We start from the raw sequence: 22,932 nt of genomic DNA, 5'->3' as shown, positions 1-22,932 counted from the left end.
AGTCGGAGGCAAGCTGGGCGTAGGCCTCCTCGGCCGAGAACGACCGACGGGCCATAGGGGGGTGTGTGTCTGCGTGTATATGTGCATGTGTGTAAATCTTTATTTGGTGTGCGTGTGTGTAGAGGCACGGGTGTTCACGAACTCGCCCTAAAACTAAAAAAAAAAAAAAAAAAAGATAAAAGGCTAAAAATGTGGGAAATTTTTTTAAAAACTGCTGATCAACCGTCAGAAGTTGATCAGCAGTAGGGTGTGCGATGCACTAACAGCGGCCGGACGCTAAGAGTGCCGGCTACAGTCAGCGTACACAAAAAATTAAATAAAAAAATGCACCCTAAAAAAGTGGAGGGGGGGCAGGGGCAGCACCCCTGGGGGGTCTAGGGTTACACAGCTGTGCTGTGGACCCCAGACACCCTAACTTAGGGTGATGCAATAAAAGTTCACTAACTAACTTTCCCTTTTTTCCCTGTGTCCTTAAGTACCAGGACATAAGGGTGTATCTGTACGCCCTATGTCCTTAAGAGGTTAATAAGAGACAATAAAACACTTCTATCCCCAAAACACTTTTATATGATTGAAAAAATGATTTTTAGCCCAAAAAGGAGATTTTTACTTACCAGTAAAATCTCTTTCTCGCTCTTTATTGGGGGGACACAGAAACCGTGGGTATAGCTATGTCCTCTAGGAGACATTGACACTAGATAAAGCTGTTAGCTCCTCCCCTGGCAGCTATACCCCCTCCAGCCTGGAGAGAGAGCTTCAGTTTGTGAGAAGCAGTAGGAGAAGCAAGTAAACCAACGAAAAAACATGGAACACCAACCATGGCAAAAGACCAAACAGGGTTCTTACCAGCAACTGCCACACTGTGGCCGAACGACAATACTGGGTGGGTGCTGTGTCCCCCAATGAAGAGCGAGAAAGAGAGTTTACAGGCAAGTTATACAAAAATCTCCTTTTCTCACCCATATTCATTGGGGGACACAGAAACCGTGGGATATTCAAGAGCAGTCCACGGGGAGGGAAAAACCACAGACCCATGGAAGCAAACATCCCTGCTGGTAGCTAAGAAACCGCCGCCTGCAAGACCTTGCGGGCTAAGCAGCGGCCACCGATGCATAAGAATGCACCTGGAAAAAACTTGTGAATGCGTGTAAGGAGGACCGGCGTTACACAACTGAGCAGCCGAGGTGTGATGCCCGAGAGCCCAAGAAGCGTCCACCGCTCAATGAAGCGAGCCGTGACACCTAAGAGCGGAACCCCGCACCGGTGTGGAAAGGTACAGCATTAGCAGACCGAATGCATCGTGCAATTGCCACCTCGGAGGCCGCCATTCCTTTTCGTGGAACCTCCGGGTGACAAAAAAGGGTTTCCGTACACCGAAAGGGACTGGAGGCTGCCAATAATGACATAACTCCCTGCTCTAAGGAGTGAAGGAGAGTGACAGGGAAGGAAGGACAATTTTTACATTGATGTGAAAGACAGCGACCAAAAGGGAATGGGCCGGAGAAACGCCTTATCCTTGTGAAGACCCAGGAAGGGTTCTCTGCAAGAGAGCGCCGCCAACTCGAACACCCGTCTGATGCATGTGAGAGCCACAAGACAAAAATACCTTCTAGGACAGGAGCTGGAGAGATATCTCCCCAAGGGCTCAAAGGGAGAAGACTGGAATGCTGAGAGAACTACATTCAGATCGCAAGGCGGTAAAGGACTGTACGGAGGAATCATACGTGCCACTCCCTGAAGGAAGGTTACCATGGGCACCAGGGAAGCCACGCCGTCAACCAAGACCCTAACTGCCGATGTAAGACTGGAACCTAAAAGAAGGTCGTCCCTAAGTGGCAGTGACAAGGGACATCTCCAGAAGGAGAACGAGATCAGCGTACGGGGCCAATCAGGAGCGACTAGAATATAATCCTCCATATAATCCTCCGCAGAACCCTGGGTAGGAGAGAAGAAACACGTAAGAAGGGAGAACCCCCGCCAAGGAGACGTCAGGGCATCCATGTCGTATGTTTTCAGAAATCCTGCTTGGGAGAGAAGGTGGGGAGCTTTCGTGTGGATACCGTTAGTACACCCAGACCAATGGAAGGAGTCCCCATAGAAGGAGAGATGTGGAGGGCGCCACAGCCCACCAGTCGGAACCGGAGTGTGCCTGGAATGGAAGGCCACCAAAAGAATACCCCGTGCAGATGCAGGAAGGTAGCAACATAGGAACTACCAAGGCATGCGGGGTGTCTATAAAACATAACCCAGAGGAGGAAAGGCACAGGGGAAGAATAGGCTAGGTCCAAGCCCATTTCCCGTCTGAGACTGGCGCTATACAGAAGTAGCCAAGGATTTCAGATACAGAAGAGTCCATCAACTGACGAAAAAACTGAACAGACAGAACTTAAGTATGTAGTGGTATGCAATACTGCTCCCAAAGTAATAGCCAGTGCTCGCCCCGTCAGCGCAAAAAACTGAGGGAGGCCTGAGACGTAGAAGCCACGTACCATAATGCCCCAGTGGAAGTAGAGCGAGAAGGAGGAGTGGTGGATAGAAAATACAGTCAGTGAGCACTTGACTTGCCGGAACGTACACAACATATATAAGCAATGGTGTACGCACTACTACTGATGCGGACAATATCATGACCAACTGGAACAATGACGACCCATGGAGATGGGAGTCTCTAGGACATAAGTGATGCTGGTAAACCGCCTGAGAAGACAGATGAGTTATAATCATGGCCAAAAACCAGCACCAAAGAACACAATGAGAATAGCCACCATATCCACTGGCGGCCTCATATAGCACTAGAGTAAGAGTACCGGGCACCGACGAGTACCGACTGTTGAATTGCCGTATCTGAAGATATTCAGTTATTCCCTCGCTAATGGATCACTAGCGAAAGGGGGTAAGGCAGGCAGGAAGCACCGTGATGTGCAACACTCCGCCTATGGGAGGATAGCGCGGCATTTGGACCGTATCCAATAGTGGTGCAATTACCCTACCTATGTAACGTGGAATGCGTACAGGGTACTGAAGCCAGTGGTAAGGAAAATACCCCACCTAAGAAGGGGGGGTTAATGCCCACGGCAAGAACTAGTGCATATGTCAAGTCCTGTACCCTGTGAGAGTGCAACTAGCACCTAACTAAGGGGGTAATGCACACAGCACACATTGTAACCAGTGATAATGTCAACCCGCCACTTGTGGAAGGAGCTAATGAAATACGGCAGTTACTGAACCCAGTGGCAAAGCAATTCCACCACCTACAGAAGACGGAATGTATACGTCCGGCACTGAAATCAGTGTTACCTCACATAGTCCACCTATGACAGGGAACAATGTATAAGGTCAGTACTGTATCCCAAAGTAGTGCAATTACTCCGCCTAAGAAGGGGGTAATGCCTACTACAAGTGCTGCTGGCCACCGTAGACGCAATTCGGATTCAAGCCAGGGTCTGAATCAGTGATTCTCCACCCCCCCTCCTTCGGGTGACCAGCTCCTGTGAGAGAGGGTGCGCCAGAGTGTGACCCAGGGAGGAACGGAGGGTGTGTGGAGATATTCGAGAAGATGACCTGCTGACCCGGGAGGGTGGATTGGGACCCCTGTATGAAATTGCACCAGCGGAGAATATTCAACCAAACGACCCGGGAGGGTGGATTGGGAAGTTCCAGATGTCTCCCACTGGAATTGCGCAGGTGGGGAATTATCAACCAAACGACCCAGGAGGGTGGACTGGGAATGTCCGAGGTCCCTTATTAAATACGCTGGTGGAGAATTATCAACCAAACGACCCCGGAGGCTGGATTGGGAACCTGCAGAGATCCTTCACTGAATTTCGCAGGTTGAGAATTATCAACCAAACGACCCCGGAGGGTGGATTGGGAATTCCAGAGGTTCTCTGCTGGGGCGGTGAACAGCTGGCTCTGGGGGAGGGAAACAGCTAGGCGGGAGAATTTCGCGCCATTCCCCTCCCCCCCCCCCCCCCCCCGAACAGTTGTGGCTCAGGAAAAAAAAAAAAAAAAAAACGGGGCCTAGTTAATACATGGCCACCAGGAGCACTGCCGGACAGCCCGGGAAAGAAGCGCCAACACCTAGAGCGCCCCCGGGGGAAACAGACACTGCCGGTGCTACGGGGGGGAATCAGCAGGATTCATCCGCTAATTGATGGAGTCCCCCATGAGGTAAAACTACCCGGAGGGTGGATGAAGTATGCGGCGCATGAGGTGTCCGCGATTGTTTAACCTGCATTAACTCTGTCGGAGCGGCGCCTCGGCGCCCGCTCGCGACAGGGTCGGGACATGGAGCTGGGGAGCGGTAGCGGGAGCCGTGCGTTTGCGCAGATGGAGCGCTGCTGATGGGTACACTGTACCCCGCAGCGCCATCTCGCCCTATTCCACCTCCATATTAACCACATGAATTACCTATTAGCCGTCTACCGGCCTAGGGGGGAGTGGGAGGGACTGTTATAGGGGTCTTAATAATAATGGCCCCTGGCAGCTTGTGCCTGCTGTGTCCCCCTAGTTAACCCTGAGGCTGAGGGCAGGAGAAAACTATGCCAGAGAAACCCCAGGGGAAAACCATGCCAAGAGGAAGGGAGGGAGGGGGAAGGGATTAATACTCACCCAGTCTTGTGTACTCACCTCATCTTCTGTCCAACCGCCATCTTCACCCTTTCTCTGGTCCAGCAGGGTCACCCCTTCAGCTACTGGCACCGTAGTGGCAGAATGCTGGAAAAGGGGGGCTTGGATGGGTGACCCCTTGGCCGGCGGGATGCAGGGGAGCGAGGCTGCCCTGGTCCACCTTGTCTTCTGTGGGGGAGGCAACAGTGCGGGTGATCGGCACTGGCGCAACTCGACCCAGGGAGAACAGGGAGGAGAATGAAATGATAGCTTTCAATGCACAGTATAAATTGTTACCAACATGTGAGGGTTATTTTACAGTATATGTATTTAAAATATATTTAGTAAAAAATATGTTTTTAGTTTCTTTTATTTATACAAAATGTTTTTTTCAGGGATAAAACGTTACTTTTTTGCCAACAAAATGGGAGTGGGCACTCCTGCATGTTAGCATATTGTGGCTGTCCACAGAGATATGTGCACGCAACAATTAGGGAATACTACACTTATACTTTAGTAGGCATACATAGAGGACAGGGTCAATGAAAGGAGTCGGTTGTATAAACAAAGAATTAAAGAAAAAAAAAAATAACTGTCTAAAAACTGTGCTTACCTGAGCAGGTGTTGCAACAGACGTGCACTTTGGTTCAGGGCAGTTTAGTGCATGGACTTGTCCATCCTTAATCTGGATTTCAAAGTAGTCCTTGAGACAACTGTTACAGTACACATGCTGGCAATCCTTAAAGTGGGTGCACTCACTGCCCAATTTCTCCATAAAACATATATTGCACAAGTATGGTTTGCTATCAAAAGCCTTCTTCTGTTGAGCTTCATTGAAGTCCAAGATATATTTCACCAGGGCAGGCACTGACTGCACATCTTGTATTGCCCGCTTGTCCAGTAAGACCCCATCAGCGCAGGTCTTTTCAGATTGAATACAACTCTGTAGACCATCACTACACAAATCAATCTCATATGGAGATTTTATATTCAAGTAATCGAGTGTCTCCTCCTTCAGAAACTGAATCCATGCAAACAAGACAACACATCCCCAGTTCTCCTCCCAGAGGTCATCTAAATGCTGGCATAACAGAGTCAGCTGAAATCATAAAAAATAAGTCTGTTAGAATGCTATGACTCTCAGTCAAATAGGACACCTACCATATGAGAAATAAACTATACAAGGGATTGAATATACATAAAGAAGCACTCCCACAAAATGTTTTATTCTCTGAACTATTAGAAAGGTACAAGATGTAAACTGTAGTAAAGGTAATCTTCTTACCAATGACAGTATTTGTGAGTTATAACCTCCCTTCTCATCCTCAGCTGTGTCATGTGACCAGCACTCTGATCTCTAACTGACACAGAATAGGAATTTAGTTACTTCTTTATTCATTTCTATGAGACTGACATTGAGGCTCCCATAGGAATACACAGAGAAACTGGATTGCAGTCCACACATAAGATGCTGTGTTATTTGGAAAGTCTGATTGCCGGTCACATGACACAACTGAGGATCATAAGGGAGGTAATACCTAACAAATATAGTCACGAGTAAGAAAATGACCTTCACTACAATTTATATCATGTGACTTTCTAACAGGTCATAGAATAAAACAAATTGTGAGAGTGCTTCTTTAAAAGACTCAAGTGAAAATATTTACTCCTATGTGTACTACAAAGTGTCAACTAAAAATAACCAAATCTGTGAAAATGTGTACATTTCTTATTACAGAGCTGTAGTTCCCCTATATATAAATATGGAGGTTAAATTCTTTAAAGGGATTGTCATGGGAAAATTAATTTAGGGTCATGAATCCCCACTTTGTACACAGCTTTCATTTTCTAATATACTGTACATTATTTACCTACAATGTATGTATAGCAAGATCCAAACTCTGATAACATGACCCTGTCCACTGGTCCAAGCAGCAATTCTGCTGATGTCATGTACATTGCTGCGTACAAAGAGGGATTCATAACTCTAAACTAGTTTTGCTCAGACAAACCCTTAATAACACAAGTATGTGCACCTAAACCCATTTTAACAATAATCTGTATGACTGCTGCAACCCCATGCAGCGTGTAAATTTATACTGTGGGGACTCCACCATGGATTTCTCTCTTTGCAACAGAGAGTGTGAAATCCAAAGCCATTTCCACAGCAAAAAAAAAAAAAAACTGTAATTCATGTGGTTTTTCACTCAGTTCTGGATGCAGTTTTCTGACATGGAACCATGGCAAAACTGCAGCAGATTTTTCTGCTGTATTTTCAGTGACAAATGGACATAATCTTAGGCCCCTTTCACACGGGCGTTGTGGGAAAAGGTGCCGATGCGTTGCAGGATTTTTCTGCGCGAGTGCAAAACATTGTAAAGCGTTTTGCACGCGCGTGAGAAAAATTTGCATGTTTGGTACCCAACCTGAACTTCTTCACATGTGTAGATTGTATTATTTTCCCTTATAACCATGTTATAAGGAAAAATAATAAAGATGGGGTCCCCATCCCGATCGTCTCCTAGCAACCGTGTGTGAAAATCGCACCGCATCCGCACTTGCTTGTGGATACTTGCGATTTTCATGCAGCCCCATTCACTTTTATGGGGCCTGCGTTGTGTGAAAAACACACAAAATAGAGCTTGCTGCGATTTTCACGCAACTCACAAGTGATGCGTGAAAATCACTGCTCATGTGAACAGCCCCATAGAAATGAATAGGTCCTGATTCAGTGCGGGTACAATGCGTTCAACTCACGCATTGCACCCGCACGGAAAACTTGCCTGTGTGAAAGGGGCCTTATTCTGCCAGATTTTGCTCCAGAAAGAGCCCAGGGCTTCACTGTGAAGTACTCTGATAAGAAAAACTCAACAAAAGGTATGTTTGCACTGCCCTCCCCAGCCCCTACCTACTGCTGGCAGCAGTTTAGCATGGTACAAACAGCTGACAAACTCCCTTTAATACAGATCCCTATTTCAGCCTCCTTTGTCTTACCCAATGAAAACCACCCAAGGTAAAGGTCATTTTGCATGAGCTGAGGATCAGGGCAATTACTGGCAACAAGAGTTTATATGAACGCTCGTTCCCTAAAACTATCCCATGTAAAGAGGAATGAGAGGAAATGATTGCTGCAAACAAAGTAGCTATCATCCTGGCTTCATGATCAAGCAATTATTGGGAATGATGGGAACAAACAGTTTGTTTCCAGTAATTGCCTGTGCATCAGCCCACCTAAAAGAACAATAGTAATCTGACTTTCCTGAAAATGAAATTTCCAGAAACCTGTCCATCAATATGATAGATGAAAAGTAACCTGTGCTGGTGAAAGCCACTTGCAACTTAATGTGAAATTCGGGGGTTCAGTAGATGGATAACTTGGAGGAAGTTCAAAGTTCAACACAATAGGTGGTAGAAAGCACACAGTGTTCTCAAAATGGTCAGTAATGGAGTCCGCAGCACTGTTACCTTGAGGAAAATACAACTTTGCGCATTAGAATTTGGTTCTAATCTTACAGTATATTATCACATCATTATGTTTTCACGTTTAGCAGCACAAAGCTGGCAAAGTCCTAACCCAGTTCTATTATATATGACATAACGTTGCACTAAATTTCTTCACACTGTACACTCATATCCTTTGTCTTTCTATGCCAGCATGGTGGAATTTTTTAAGATGAGAATAAAAAAAATAGAGGTGTGGTACTTATTTCTTACTCCATTGGATTAGCGCTTCTGCCAGTACGGGCCATTAGAGCAGGAGCGTGGCTCTCATGCTGCATGGGAGATTAATGCAGAGCTTAGATTGGGTCGCTGTATAAAGGCTGGAACTGTTTATACTGTGCAGACACAGGAAAACTTCATGTAGAAAACAAGACAGAAGAGCACACTGCCAGCCAGCCAGGGAGCCTATGCAGCCATTTTCTGTGATGTCATATATGGGGGCCAGAGTTACAAAAATACTGTTTAGAAGGGCACCTACCAAGCCCAAAAATTGCACAGGAAAAAGAATATGGATGGATATTAATAAAGACGTGAGCAGTGACAGAAACACAGTCAGTCACCGAAAAAGTGGGCAAATCATTTAACCAGGTCCCAACCACCCATAGACGCCCTGGAGGAAAGGGGGGGGGGGGGGGGGAATTTATCTCCTGATGGACATTTTAGAAAGTCCATTCAGAGATCGTAGCTGCACGCTAATTGTGCAGATGCTAAACGGGGGGCGTCCTGTCAGGGACACCGTTCCTGTGTCCCTGTCTTCTAGATCACTGTGTACACAGCACTAAACGAGCACTGTGTATTCAGTGACGCTGGGTTCAGACCTGAGCGTTCTGAAACGAGCGCTCTGTATGCGCGATTGTATGGGCGTTTACAATCGCGCATACAGAGACTGGCGTTCACACATTGTCGCGCGTTCCCGAATTTCTATGTGCGGGAACGCGCGACAAACGCCCAAAAAAAAGCTCAAGCACTTGTTTGAGCGTCGGGCGTTTTACAGCGCGATCGTACGCGCTGTAAAACGCCCAGGTGAGAATCATTCCTATAGGGAATCATTGGTTCTTGCCTGTTGTGCGTTTTACAGCGCGTAGGAACGCGCTGTAAAACGCTCAGGTCTGAACCCAGCCTTAAGGAAGGGATATGACGCTTCCTGTTCTGGCCACGAGACTGCAGGGGCTGTCGGGTCTTCCCGAGACCTCGATCAGCCCTGCAGTGAAGCTTTACAGCATAGTATACTTCTGGACTTCCTCTCTGGGGGATGTATTCCCCCTATAAATGGGGCTTCCATGCCAGCCCCAGGTACAAGAGAAATATGTCTGTATGACCTTATGGGTGACACAAAATATAAAATAAAAGTAAAAAAAAAAAAAAAAAAAAAAGGGTTTTCTAAAAATAGAAAACATAGAAAAAAAATTGACAAATTTGGTATCGCCATGCCTGTTGCAACCGGCTCGATAAAAACCATCACATGATCTACCCCAGCAGGCGAACGCTGTAAAAAAAATAAAATAAAACATTATGCCAAAACGGCTATTTTTTAGTCACCTCACCTCCCCAAAAAATTATATCAAGCAATCAAAAAGTTGTATGTACTCCAAAATGTTACCAAAGAAAACATCACCTTATCCCCCCCAAAATAAGCTCTTACACAAGACCATCATCAAAAAAGAAATCTATAGTTTAGTTTTAAGAAAATGGCAACACAAAAATATTTTTTCCCCCAAAATGCTCTTAAAAAAAATAGACATATATGGTATTGCCGCGTTCGTAACAAGCGGCTCTTTAAAAAAATATCAATGATCTACCCCATCAGATGAACAGTGTAAAAAATTAAAATCAGATCCGTCTTCAAAATGCTTTCAGTGTTACTATGGCAGCCAGGACGCTATTAAAGTCCTGGTTGCCATAGTAGGAGCGGGGAGCAGGGGAGCGGTATACTTACAGTCCGTGCGGCTCCCGCGGCGCTCCAGAATGACGTCAGAGAGCCCCATGCGCATGGATGACGTGCCATGCGATCACGTCATCCATGCGCCTGGGGCGGCCTGACGTCACTCTGGAGCGCCCCGGGAGCCGCACGGACGGTAAGTATGCTGCTCCCCCGCTCCCCACTACACTTTACCATGGCTGCCAGGACTTTAGCGTCCCGGCAGCCATGGTAACCATTGAGAAAAAGCTAAACGTCGTATCCGGCAATGCGCCGAAACAACGTTTAGCTTAAGGCCGGATCCGGATCAATGCCTTTCAATGGGCATTAATTCCGGATCCGGCCTTGCGGCAAGTGTTCGGCGTTTTTGGCCGGAGCAAAAAGCGCAGCATGCTGCGGTATTTTCTCCGGCCAAAAAACGTTCCGATCCAGAACTGAAGACATCCTTATGCATCCTGAACGGATTTCACTCCATTCAGAATGCATTAGGATAATCCTGATCAGGATTCTTCCGGCATAGAGCCCCGACGACGGAACTCTATGCCGGAAGACAAGAATGCAAGTGTGAAAGAGCCCTAAAAATATCACATGATCTACCCCATCAGGTGAATGTTGTAAAAAATTAATAAAACTATGCCAAAGCAGCTGTCACCTCGCCTCCCCCCAAAAAATTATATGAAGTCATCAAAAAATATCTTATATATCCAAAAATGGTACTGATAAAAAGTACAGTCTGGCAAAAATCAAGCCCTAAAGACATTTACATTGGCAGAAAAATAAAAAAGTTATGGATGTTAGTATATGGCAATGTAAAATATAACAGATTTTTTTTTATAAAAAGTGATTTTATCAAGCAAAAGTAGAAAAATTGGAAAAAAAAAACTATAGACATTTGATATCGCCATAAGCGTATCAACCAGCAGAATAACGTTATCATATATACAACATGGTGAACTTCATAAAATAAAATAAAAAACTGAATTTCAATTTTTGCCCACCTCACCTCCCAAAAAATGAGATAAAAAGCAATCAGAAAGCCAGATGGTACTCAAAGGGTGCCCAATAAAAACTACAGATTGGCCAGCAAAGAACAAGTGTTCACAGAGCAAAGTCAACAAAAAAATAAAAAACTTATGGCCATTTCAGCAAAGTCCACATTTCAGCGAATTCCCTTCTGAGCCCTGGCGTATCCCCAAACAGCAGTTTACGACCAAAAATGGGGAGTTACTGTATTCAGGAGAAAATGGGTAGAAAATTATATGGTGTGTGCTGAGGTGCAAGACACTGTAATGGATGGCAGATACGTGTCACCGAGGTTCCTGGCCTCGGTGAGGTAAGAGCCGGATTTTGTGTGTTAACAGCAGAAGCTGTTGACAACTTTACGACAATCCAAATTGAGCGAGCAACCCGTGTCATTGAAAAGCCCCTCTCAGTCCACGACTATAACCTTCACATGGGAGGGGTGGACTTCAATGACCAGATGTTGGCTCCGTATTTAGTGTCCCGCAGAACCAGACACTGGTATAAGAAGGTGTCTGTATATTTAATTCAATTGGCTCTGTACAATAGTTTTGTCTATATTTGAGAAATATCTTGGCAAAAGACAACTTTTCCCATTTTTTTATACAAAGTTGGCATTTGACCAAGATATTTTTCTCACCCAGCATGGGTATATGTAAAATGACACCCCAAAACACATTCCCCAACTTCTCCCGAGTACGGCGATACCAGATGTGTCACACTTTTTTGCTGCCAAGGTGGGCAAAGGGGCACATATTCCAAAGTGCACCTTTCGGATTTTGCAGGCCATTTTTTACACATTTTGATTGCAAAGTTCTTCTCACACATTTGGGCCCCTAAATTGCCAGGGCAGTATAACTACCCCACAAGTGACCCCATTTTGGAAAGAAGACACCCCAAGGTATTCCATGAGGGGCATGCCGAGTTCCTAGAATTTTTTATTTTTTGTCGCAAGTTAGTGGAATATGAGACATTGTAAGGAAAAAAATAAAAAAATAAAAAATCATCATTTTCCGCTAACTTGTGACAAAAAATAAAAAATTCTAGGAACTCGCCATGCCCCTCACGGAATACCTTGGGGTGTCTTATTTCCAAAATGGGGTCACTTGTGGGGTAGTTATACTGCCCTGGCAATTTAGGGGCCCAAATGTGTGAGAAGAACTTTGCAATCAAAATGTGTAAAAAATGGCCGGTGAAATCCGAAAGGTGCACTTTGGAATATGTGCCCCTTTGCCCACCTTGGCAGCAAAAAAGTGTGACACATCTGGTATCGCCGTACTCAGGAGAAGTTGGGGAATGTGTTTTGGGGTGTCATTTTACATATCCCCATGCTGGGTGAGAAAAATATCTTGGTCAAATGCCAACTTTGTATAAAAAAATAGGAAAAGTTGTCTTTTGCCAAGATATTTCTCTCACCCAGCATGGGTATATGTAAAATGACACCCCAAAACACATTCCCCAACTTCTCCTGAGTACGGCGATACCAGATGTGTGACACTTTTTTTAATGCCAAGGTGGGCAAAGGGACCCACATTCCAAAGTGCACCTTTCGGATTTCACCGGTCATTTTTTACAGATTTTGATTGCAAAGTACTTCTCACACATTTGGGCCCCTAAATTGCCAGTGCAGTATAACTACGCCACAAGTGACCCCATTTTGGAAAGAAGACACCCCAAGGTATTCTGTGAGGGGCATGGTGAGTTCCTAGAATTTGTTATTTTTTGTCGCAAGTTAGTGGAATATGAGACTTTGTAAGAAAAAAATAAAAAATAAAAATAATCATCATTTTCCGCTAACTTGTGACAAAAAATAAAAAGTTCTATGAACTCACTATGCCCATCAGCGAATACCTTAGGGTGTCTACTTTCCGAAATGGGGTCATTTGGGGGGGGTTTCTACTGTCTGGGCATTGTAGAACCTCAGGAATCATGACAGGTGCTCAGAAAGTCAGAGCTGCTTCAAAAAGCAGAAATTCACATTTTTGTACCATAGTGTGTAAACGCTATAACTTTTACCCAAACCATTTTTTTATTTTTTTTTGCCCAAACATTTTTTTTTTTATCAAAGATATCTAGAACAATAAATTTGGCAAAAAATGTATATATGGATGTCGGTTTTTTTGCAAAATTTTACAGCTGAAAGTGAAAAATGTCATTTTTTGCAAAAAAATCGTTAAATTTTGATTAATAACAAAAAAAGTAAAAATGTCAGCAGCAATAAAATACCACCAAATGAAAGCTCTATTAGTGAGAAGAAAAGGAGGTAAAATTCATTTGGGTGGTAAGTTGCATGACCGAGCGATAAACGGTGAAAGGAGTGTAGTGCCGAAGTGTAAAAAGTGCTCTGGTCATGAAGGGGGTTTCAGCTAGCGGGGTTGAAGTGGTTAAAACACCCGCCCCCAGGTCCCGCTAAGCCACGCCACTGATCTGGTTAGGCCATGCTCCCTCCTACTCCGCAGCCGACAGAGATTGAAAAAATAAAGGTAAAAATCAACTTCTGTCAGCTGCAGGGGTGGGAGAGAGGGTGACTTTCTCCCTGCAGCGCACACTCAGACAACCCAGTACTGTTGTCTGAGAGTAAGCTGTTCAGTGGACGTCACTATCAAGGGGGTGGGGTGCTGTGGAACTCACTGTTAAAAGGGCAGGCTGCTGTGATGGTCCTATGGAGACAGGGCACTGAGGGGGGGGGGGGGAATCAGTGTTAAGGGGTGGGTTGCTATGGAGGTCACTGTTAAGGCAGCGGGGTACTGTCACGGTTATAGTGAATACTGTTGATATCTTTTAACGACACAAACAAACATTAAATGAAATCTACCCGAGCGAAGTCGGGTCCTTCAGTTAGAAAATCAATATAATGGAATGCAATCCCATCAGTGCTGGGAGGTCAGGATGGGAACTGTTGCATACTCATGCGGCGAGTCCAGAGCGTGAAACTCGCTCGTCTGAAATGGGCCTAACTTATTTCCGATTTGATGCATTTTTTTTATAGAGAAAACTGTTGATATATTTGGCGCAAATCAATACACCATTCTTTTTGGCACATTTTACGCCATAATTCTGGTGCAACATGCTTAGTAAATGTCCCCATGGAGTCACACTGTAAACAGCCAATCAACACAAAACATCTGCAAAGGTTTCCTAAGCCTTTAAATGGTCCCTCAGTCTGGTTCAGTAGCCACAGAATCATGAGTAGGACTGCTTACTTGACAGTTGTCCAGAAGACATTCACTGACACCCTCCACAAAAGGCCAGTGCTAAAGATTCTGGCAGTTCACAGAGTGCTGTATCCAAGCATACTAATGTTAAGTTGAGTGGAAGGAAAAAGTGTGCACAAGCCACAGAGATAAATAACAGCAGCCTTGGATTGTGAAGAAAAGGCCATTCAAGAAATTGGGGGCGATTCACTTTTTGAATTGAATTACTGAAATAAATAAATTTTTCGATGATATTTTAATTTAAAGATGCACCTGTACACTTCACAATCTAGTGCAGTTTTGAACATGGAATGTCACCTACCACAACAATATGCATATGCTGATAACACCAGAAAAAATACATTTCATTCACATCAATGTCTTACTCACCTTTTACAGATATTTTAAAATGTGAGGGTAAATCCAAACATACTTGAATTTCCCCTCCTGCAGCAGCATCTGCCCTCTTAAATTCATCTTCTGAATAAATACTAGCCAGGGCTAGCAGTTCATCCTCCTGGGCTTCCTGGTCTTCGGTTGACATTGGTTATCTTGTCACAGTAAAGATATGTAATTTAGATAAAATAATGTGGTTTCTCAGGTTACAATATTTTCAGCACACAATGGTCATTCGTGTACCACTGCAATTCGGAACCATATTCAACATACAATACCCAAGCAGCGTCAATTTGGCCAATCAGCATGGTCACCACATGTACGGTGCTGCTCTTTCTACCTGTACCACACTGCTTTCTCCCTCAGTACCAATACCTTCTTCAGCCAACCACTGGCCTCAGAGATCTTGTGCTGTATACCCCCGAGGGTAGAGAAATTTATTTTCCAGCTCGCCATACCAGCTAAGGTGCACGGAACTCGACCGGACCAGTCTTGATGGATGCAGTGAAAAGGAAATGTTCTCGCAGACAGGTAAATCCACACGATTGTTCATCTTTATTGGTCTTCAAAATAAAATCTCGTACAGCATGTATCTATACCCACCACCGTGGATGGTTAACATGTTTCGGACCTTACAAGGTCCTTAATCATAACCTGTGATTATGATTAAGGACCATGTAAGGTCTGAAACATGTTAACAGTCCACGGTGGTGAGTATAGATACATGCTGTACGTGATTTTATTTTGAAGACCAATAAAGACGAACAATCGTGTGGATTTACTGCTGGAACGTCTCCTTTTCACTGTATACCTCTGAAGCTAGTGAATGACTGCAGCGGTGTCCTAGGTATACAGGTGATCGAAGCAACAAAATTGGAATCGGCTGGGGATAAAATAGGGACATAAATGTTCTTTTATTATTTCAAACCTTTTTAAAGCTTGCCTGATCCTCGTTGACCTGATTCCTGATGCCTCTCAACACACAGGAAATGCTGCTCCACGAATCAGCAAGGGATCGAGGTAACCATTATAGACGGTGAACCCCTTAAATACTTAAGTGACCACTGTATAATGCCGAATCTGAAATGTTACGTATAATATATATATATACATATATACATACACACATATACATATACACACACACACACACACACACACCAGGAAAATCTCTAACATAAAAACTAACAAAGGCAAAAATTGAGAAATGAACAACTTCTGGAACTGCTGCAACTTGTTGGTGTTCTCTACTGAGGAAGACAAGGTGCACTTGTAACAGGCAGTATCTGAAGTCACTGTGGGTATCTTTGCTGAATATAGGAATGGATCACAGCAGATATGTGAAGGAAACCATACATTACCATAGATTACCTTGATAATGGATGGAGTTGTATGACTGGTAGCAGAGGTAACTAAAGCAATAGATGATCCAGACCACATAGACACACCGCCATTATAGAACTAGTAAAAGATAGAAAGAGCATTTGTTAACTATTTATATCAGATTTAGACAGGTATAATGTGTATAATCTACAGACGTGGACAAAATTGTTGGTACCCTTTGGTCAATGAAAGAAAAAGTCACAATGGTCACAGAAATAACTTTAATCTGACAAAAGTAATAATAAATTAAAATTCTATAAATGTTAACCAATGAAAGTCAGACATTGTTTTTCAACCATGCTTCAACAGAATTATGTAAAAAAATAAACTCATGAAACAGGCATGGACAAAAATGATGGTACCCCTAACTTAATATTTTGTTGCGCAACCTTTTGAGGCAATCACTGCAATCAAACGCTTCCTGTAACTGTCAATGAGACATCTGCACCTCTCAGCAGGTATTTTGGCCCACTCCTCATGAGCAAACTGCTCCAGTTGTGTCCGGTTTGAAGGGTGCCTTTTCCAGACTGCATGTTTCAGCTCCTTCCAAAGATGCTCAATAGGATTGAGGTCAGGGCTCATAGAAGGCCACTTTAGAATAGTCCAATTTTTTCCTCTTAGCCATTCTTGGGTGTTTTTAGCGGTGTGTTTTGGGTCATTGTCCTGTTGCAAGACCCATGACCTGCGACTGAGACCAAGCTTTCTGACACTGGCTAGTACATTTCTCTCTAGAATTCCTTGATAGTCTTGAGATTTCATTGTACCCTGCACAGATTCAAGACACCCTGTGCCAGACGCAGCAAAGCAGCCCCAGAACATAACAGAGCCTCCTCCATGTTTCACAGTAGGGACAGTGTTCTTTTCTTGATATGCTTCATTTTTTCGTCTGTGAACATACAGCTGATGTGCCTTGGCAAAAACTTCGATTTTTGTCTCATCTGTCCACAGGACATTCTCCCAGAAGCTTTGTGGCTTGTCAACATGTAGTTTGGCATATTCCAGTCTTGCTTTTTTATGATTCGTTTTCAACAATGGTGTCCTCCTTGGTCGTCTCCCATGTAGTCCACTTTGGCTCAAACAACGACGGATGGTGCGATCTGACACTGATGTTCCTTGAGCATGAAGTTCACCTTGAATCTCTTTAGAAGTCTTTCTAGGCTCTTTTGTTACCATTCGGATTATCCGTCTCTTAGATTTGTCATCAATTTTCCTCCTGCGGCCACGTCCAGGGAGGTTGGCTACAGTCCCATGGATCTTAAACTTATGAATAATATGTGCAACTGTACTCACAGGAACATCTAGTTGCTTGGAGATGGTCTTATAGCCTTTACCTTTAACATGCTTGTCTATAATTTTCTTTCTGATCTCTTGAGACAGCTCTTTCCTTTGCTTCCTCTGGTCCATGTCGAGTGTGGTACACACCATATCACCAAACAACACAGTGATTACCTGGAGCCATATATATAGGCCCAATGGCTGATTACAAGGTTGTAGACACCTGTGATGCTAATTAGTGGACACACCTTGAATTAACATGTCCCTTTGGTCACATTATGTTCTGTGTTTTCTAGGGGTACCATCATTTTTGTCCATGCCTGTTTCATGAGTTTATTTTTTTACATAATTCTGTTGAAGCATGGTTGAAAAACAATGTCTGACTTTCATTGGTTAACATTTATAGAATTTTAATTTATTATTACTTTTGTCAGATTAAAGTTATTTCTGTGACCATTGTGACTTTTTCTTTCATTGACCAAAGGGTACCAACAATTTTGTCCACGTCTGTATATACTATACGACACACACAAGAAAAGCCCCCACTGAAAATAAAGGGATTATTTCCCTAAAGATGAATGACTGATCGATGGGGCCCATTTCCAGAAAGAAGGTATAGAGTCCATCATTCCTACTCGCTGCACAACTGCAGTGGAGTGGAATTTGGATGGAGTAGTGGTCACATATGTGCCATACTGCATTTAAAGTCTATGGGGCTGATGGAGACAGAAGAGTACAACCAATGACAGTTTCTACTGTACTCACAGACATTGAAATCATGCAGCCTAATAACATGCTTTGTAGGGATCACTTTTCAGAAATCATCTCATTATTATACGAGAAAATCTATGGCACTCCAGATGATTTTGATGCTTTTAATCCAAAAGGTTATATACACTTAATTCATATTCATACAATCAATTAATATCCCAAAATTTCACTTGAATATTAGGCCGGTCATAGAGACCTGCGGCATGTTTATCTCCAGGTATCACGGCTTCACATCCTACAGTGCGTATGCGCACGCAGCCTCACGTAGTGACGTCAATTCCTGGCAGCATCATCCACTGTTGAGGTCGGTATGGGCTGTGGGATCTCTTACTATATGAACTGGAAGAACTCAATACCGATGAAGTTAGGATCATGACACTTGTAGACCCGATTCAGTCTGTAGTCCTGTTCAGCGCCTATCATTATAACCAATACACACACACCTCTCATTATTCTACATACATATCCGTACCATAATATATCCATAGCGAATATATTTTCCTACGGATCCTTTGAAAAAGATCGCCTTGACCGAAACGTTGGGACTATGAACGACCTAATATTCAAGTGAAATTTCTGAATATGAATTGATTGCACGAATATTAAGTGTATATAACCTTTGGATTAAAAGCATCAAAAATGATCTGGATGGCCAGAGATTTTCTCGTATAATTTTGAGTGACACTGGTTCTCTATGAGGACCCAAAACTGATATATACGGTGCACAGATCTCATAATCTCTACCTTCTCATTATCATTAGTGATGAGCAAAGCAATCTTCTGATGTTACATCCAAAGTCACTTCATTAAAAACTTTGGATTAATACTGTATGGAGATCCAATTGGTACCTCAGAACTAAAGCAGAGTTCGCTTTTAAGTTTTAAAGTGATTTTACACTTTAAAAATCAATTACCGAATGTTATTGAATGAAGTCACGCGTGACTTCGTTAATAACTTAATTCGGCTCATCGGAGCCCATACAGTCTAATACTGTACGGAGACGAATCTCCATATGGTATTATTTTGAATTTTTGAATGAAGCGACTTGGAATGAAAGGGTTTCTGTCATGTGAAATAATGTTATGTAGCTGACTGACATTAGTGATGTGCCAATGTCAGCAGTACCTAACAGTGGGCTTTATAACTCCGTGCCTGCCGCTGTTCTCTTAAAATAAAAACGTTTAAAATATGCTAATGAGCCTCTAGGTGCTATTAGGGCATTGCTTCAGCACCTAGAGGCTCGGTCAACTCACCCTTTGGCACGCCCATGAACACTTGATTGACTTTCAAATTCTCCTCATCGTCCCGTAAATGCCGTGCCTGCGCGGCCTGTTTAGTATCCCGGCAGCAGGAGCGCGTCCTTCACTCACTGCGCATGTGCCGAATACAGGAGGCGCAGGATTTACGGGATGATGAGGAGAACTCGAAAGTCAATCAAGTGTACATGGGCGTGCCAAAGGGTGAGTTGAACGAGCCTCTAGGTGCTGAAGCAATGCCCTAATAGCACCTAGAGGCTCATTAGCATATTTTTAAAGTCTTTTTTTTAAGAGAACAGTGGAAGGCAGGGAGTTATAAAGCCCACTGTTATGTACTGCTGACATTAGCACATCACGTCAGCTACATTACGTTGCTTCCCATGACAGAAACCTTTTAAAGAGAACCTGTCACCTCCAACAAACATCCCAAGCTGGCAGCAGTACCTGAGAGTAGCCAGCAGCATGTTTGTAACGATCATTTTCTTCCTGAAGGCAGATGAAGCAAAAGCTGTAAAAACCATCTTTAATCTCCTGCCAGCGCGCTTCTCTAGTACGGTTTGAAGTCACGGAAGCAGCGGCGTCCTTGCTTCAAGTCACGGTAACCATGCCCCCTTCCCTGTCCCTTCGCAGTGACTGACAGCCGGCAGTTCGGCAAAGCCAGCTGAACTGTCATGCATAAGCGCTGTCAGTCACAGCAAAGGGGCAGGGAAGGGGGCTTTGCTCAACTCTACTGGCAGGTGCTGCGGGGTTCCGCATGTCAGTACAGAAGTGACACTATGCTGACCTTAGATGACAGGTTCTCTTTAGCATTGGTTGTACGGCAAGATAATCCAGCCTGTTATCCTAAGTATAGAGCGTAAATGACAGGTTGTAAAGAACTGTATTTTCGGCATTAAGAGTGGTACCTTGGAACCAAACCAGAGTTCGGGAATTTTTTTTTTACAGTAGAAATTTATGAAGTTATTATGCGAAGTCTCACAAGACTAGGGTTGCACCAGGTATTGAATTATCGATACCCAATCGATACTTTTGTACTAGTATCGATTCGATACCATTGTCATGGATGGAGTAGGGGAGGGAACACCAACCGACAACAAGAGGGAAGAGAAAAGGAACTAGGCCTGGAAACTAGGGGAAGAAAGCAGGTCACCTCCTAGTGTAACCCTAATCCAAGTCCTGACTACTAACAATATGAACAGACCGTGAAGGTAGGAATTTTCATATACAGGAACCTAGAACCCTAGCACAACAAGTAGGGCCCAGAAAGTAATGACAGGAATTTGAGACAACCTGTTCCTTCCCAGATGAATGAACTGGAGTCTCCCTCAGGCCTAGTAACAAAAGACAGGGAAATAAAACAATATACAAATAGGGAAAACATACACTTAATTCCAAAAGTAAATGGACGAGCAGGAACTCAGCAGAACTATTAACCGCATAGCATGATAGGTGAAAAAATTAAATAGAGGAGTTGTAATGACCACTAAGCTACACCTGTGACAAGAGGTGTGGTCATTACCAGCAACAACACTGAAACAAGTGAAAACAAAAAGGCTGTCAGATCACATCACGTGCAGCCAGTCTCTTAGATCTTCTGACACCTGTCACAGGAGAGAACGTGACAGTATCCCCCTTCTACAGGTGGCCTCTGGACACCCAGGACTGACTTTACCTGGATGAGCTCTGTGAAAGCTTTTCACCAGAGGACTAGCATTCACGTCGGATGTCGGTACCCATGTCCTCTCCTCTGGTCCATAACCCTTCCAGTGAACCAAATACTGAAGGGAACTATGGAGGACTCGAGAGTCCATTATCTTGGCGATCTGAAATTCCAGATTACCGTCCACCATGACAGGAGCGGGTGGCAAGGAAGACGGTTCAACAGGTTCGACATATCTTTTCAACAAAGACTTATGAAACACATTATGAATCTTAAGTGCCTGAGGAAGTTCCAGACGAAAGGCTACAGGGTTAAAAATGGCAAAGATTTTATATGGACCAATAAACTTTGGACCCAATTTCCAAGAAGGTACTTTCAACTTAATGTTTCTTGTGGACAGCCACACAAAATCACCCACTCTTAGGTTCATATCATTCATACATCTCCTGTCAGCCATACGTTTATACTTCTTGCTCATATTCCTCAAGTTACTTTGAATTTTTCGCCATATAGATGACATGGATGACGAAAATCGTTCCTCTTCAGGAATATCAGAAGTCTCAGAACTAGAAAATGTGCCAAGCTACGGGTGAAAGCCATATGCATCAAAAAACGTTGACTTATCAGTGAACTCCTGTCTACGGTTATTTATGGCAAACTCAACTAAAGAAAAAAATAAATAATGAGGACCACTGAGACAAAACATCTCAAGTATGTCTGCAGACTCTGATTCATGCATTCCGTCTGTCCGTTCGACTGAGGATGAAAAGCCGAAGAGAAGGACAGTTGTACCCCCAGTCGAGTACACAAAGCCTTCCAGAATTTGGAAACAAACTGAGTCCCACGATCAGACACCACATCAGAGGAAATGACATGTAGCTTTACAATGTTATAGATAAACACTTGTGCAAGTGCATTAGTTAAACCTGGCAAGGCAATAAATTGCGCCATTTTGCTAAAGTGATCGACAACTACCAGAATCGCCATCTTTCCAGAGGAACTAGGAAGTTCAGTGATAAAATATATGGATAAATGAGTCCATGGTCTGGACAGGATGGGCAAAGGAAGTAAAGATCCAGAAGGCCGAGTATGTGTCACCTTAGCACAAGTGCTACAAGCTGACACATAACCTTCTGCTCCTGATGAAGGGGACTTACTTTGTGCCCCGAAACGCGTCTAGCTCTATTTTCCTGTTAGGAAATAAAGGAATTTTGCAAGAAGTACCAACTCTGGGATTGCTGCCTCATCCTAAGATTCTTGAAGTGATCCAGGATTGGGAGGACTTTTTGTTGGGTGTCATGAGTTTTGTCCCTCAAAATTTCCTCCCAGTGAAGTGAGTGAAGATTACCATTAAAGGGCTTCTGTCACTCCACTAAATTAATATTTTTTTTTTGGTCTCCCTACAATCCTTATGCTGCGATTTCTTAATATATATATAGCTATTACACTGTTTGGTTCAGTAGTTCTATCAAAAAACTGACTTTTATATTATGCAAATTACCTCTCTAGCAGCAGGTAGGGCGGCTACCTGCTGCTAGCAGCCGCATCCTCCATTCATAATGACGCCCCCTCCTCATGTTGATTGACAGGGCCAGCGGACGCGCTAGTCCTCTGACTGGCCCTGGCTGCGTTTTAAATCTCGCGCCGGTCTTCAGTTGGCGCAGGCGCACTCAGAGGAGGACGCTCGCTCGGCCGCTCCATCCTCAGTGCGCCTGCGCCGGGTGTACATGTGACGTCATCGGCACAGGCGCGCTGAGGATGGAGCGGCTGAGCGAGCGTCCTCCTCTGAGTGCGCCTGCGCCAACTGAAGACCGGTGCGAGATTTAAAACGCAGACAGGGCCAGTCAGAGGACTAGCGCGTCCGCTGGCCCTGTCAATCAACATGAGGAGGGGGCGTCATTATGAATGGAGGATGCGGCTGCTAGCAGCAGGTAGCCGCCCTACCTGCT

The 22,932-nt window shown here is 44.1% G+C and overlaps 1 protein-coding gene across 5 annotated transcripts in view; it reads right to left on the bottom strand.

Annotated features, from left to right (window-relative positions):
• Positions 1 to 22,932, bottom strand: part of RNF14 (ring finger protein 14) — a 99,111-nt gene that overhangs the window by 67,494 nt on the left and 8,685 nt on the right. For 4 of the 5 annotated variants that reach the window (XM_044280844.1, XM_044280840.1, XM_044280843.1 and 1 more), the window contains exons 2-5: positions 16,009 to 16,098; positions 14,632 to 14,792; positions 7,922 to 8,073; positions 5,222 to 5,707 (exon numbers count right to left, since the gene is read on the bottom strand). In XM_044280844.1, the coding sequence (XP_044136779.1) occupies positions 5,222 to 5,707; positions 7,922 to 8,073; positions 14,632 to 14,785 (792 nt within the window). In that variant the 5' untranslated portion in view covers positions 14,786 to 14,792; positions 16,009 to 16,098. Of the gene's footprint in view, positions 1 to 5,221; positions 5,708 to 7,921; positions 8,074 to 14,631; positions 14,793 to 15,998; positions 16,099 to 22,932 lie in introns of all 5 variants that reach the window. The other variant, XM_044280842.1, reaches the window with a different exon arrangement.

The sequence above is a fragment of the Bufo gargarizans genome, chromosome 2 (genome assembly GCF_014858855.1).
Source record: "Bufo gargarizans isolate SCDJY-AF-19 chromosome 2, ASM1485885v1, whole genome shotgun sequence".
Taxonomy (NCBI): Eukaryota; Metazoa; Chordata; class Amphibia; order Anura; family Bufonidae; genus Bufo; species Bufo gargarizans.
Note: the sequence above shows the minus strand (reverse complement) of the source record. Positions and strands in the feature narration are given on the sequence as shown.